The sequence below is a fragment of the Eubalaena glacialis genome, chromosome 9 (assembly GCF_028564815.1).
Source record: "Eubalaena glacialis isolate mEubGla1 chromosome 9, mEubGla1.1.hap2.+ XY, whole genome shotgun sequence".
Classification (NCBI taxonomy): Eukaryota; Metazoa; Chordata; class Mammalia; order Artiodactyla; family Balaenidae; genus Eubalaena; species Eubalaena glacialis.
The window spans coordinates 71451228-71452741 of record NC_083724.1 but is presented as its reverse complement, the minus strand read 5'-3'; the positions used below and the strand labels follow the sequence as shown (position 1 = coordinate 71452741).

The 1514-nt window shown below is 44.3% G+C and overlaps 1 protein-coding gene across 1 annotated transcript; it reads left to right on the top strand.

Moving 5' to 3' along the window:
- Positions 1-318: 318 nt before the first annotated feature.
- On the top strand, positions 319-888 carry LOC133097211 (interferon alpha-1-like). Its single transcript, XM_061199110.1, has one exon. The coding sequence runs from the start codon at positions 319-321 to the stop codon at positions 886-888; it is 570 nt and encodes a 189-aa protein (XP_061055093.1).
- The last annotated feature ends 626 nt before the right edge of the window (positions 889-1514 follow it).

The following is a 1514-nucleotide window of genomic DNA, read 5'->3' as shown; positions in this document are numbered from 1 at the left end:
ATGGACACAGTATATCTGTGTATCAAACTTTCATAGGGGGGCCATATGGAAAAATAATATCTAAAAAGGCTCTGTGGGCAGGCGAAGGGGAGGCAAGGATGAAAAACAGTGGTTGAGAAACGCTGCCCTAACCTATCTGGAGAGTGCAAAATGAAAAGCAAAAACAGAAGTAGAAAGTAAGAGGGAACATTCAGAAAATGGAAACAAATTCATTCCCATTTAAGACCCAGGCCTGAAGGAAGGTCTTCAGAGAACCTAGAGAGCAGGGTTCACAGAGTCCCCACCTCAGCCAGGCCGGCAGCATCTACAAGGTCCCCGATGGCCCCAACCTTGTCCCTCCTCCTGGCCCTGGTGCTGCTCAGCTGCAACTCCACCTGCTCTCTGGGCTGCGACCTGCCTCAGACCCGCAGCCTGGCTAACACCAGGGCCCTGATGCTCCTGCAACAAATGAGGAGAATCTCCCCCTTCTCCTGCCTGAAGGACAGAAATGACTTTGGATTCCCCCAGGAGGCGTTTGGAGGCAACCAGTTCCAGAAGGCTCAAGCCATCGCTGTCGTCCATGAGACGATCCAGCAGACCTTCCAGCTCTTCAACACGGAGGGCTCGGCTGCCGCTTGGGATGAGACCCTCCTGGACAAGTTCTGCACTGCACTTTATCAGCAGCTCACTGACCTGCAAGCCTGTCTGATGCAGGAGGCGGGGCTGGAAGGGACTCCCCTGCTGAAGGAGGACTCCATCCTGGCTGTGAGGAAATACTTCCACAGAATCACTGTCTATCTGCAAGAGAAGAAATACAGCCCTTGTGCCTGGGAGATTGTCAGAGCAGAAGTCATGAGATCCTTCTCTTCGTCAACAAACTTGCAAGAAAGACTCAGGAGGAAGGAATGACACACACCTGCTTCAACACGGAAATGATTCTCACTGCCTAACAAGACCACACTTACACCTGTGCTGCCATGTCAAAGACTCATTTCTGCTCTCATCACGCCCTGAATTGAATTAATTTGTCAAGTGTTTTCAGGAATAGTCAGCAACATGATGTTCTACTCTACAGGCACTAGTCCATCACAGATGCCCATGCTGATCTATCTATTTACTTATCTACTTAAATATTTATTTATCAATTTTAATACTTATTTCACTATTTATAAAGATTTAAATTATTTTTGTTCATATAATATTATGTGCATGTATACATTGTGGTTAAGAGAAAAAATACATACTTTGTATTTAGTCAGTTTATCATTTTTCTTCATTCATTAAATTCTTACTATAGAAAACTTCCTGTTTTGCTTTTTTTCTTTAAGAAAGAAACACCAAGACTGAATGTGCAACCTGATTAAAGAATATATGTTACAATTGCTTGACCCATCATTACGATTTTCACGTTAGAAATAAAAATAGACTTCCTCTAGCCAGGTCGTGTGTTGCCCTCAGGACCTAGAGGTGAACATAACTAATCCAATTCTGCTTCGGGTAACTTTGATTTTTTTTTTTTTTAAAGGAAAGTAACC

Bases quoted from the DNA above. Each gene is read 5' to 3' on its own strand.
- LOC133097211 (XM_061199110.1), top strand. From the start codon at position 319: ATGGCCCCAACCTTGTCCCTCCTCCTGGCCCTGGTGCTGCTCAGCTGC.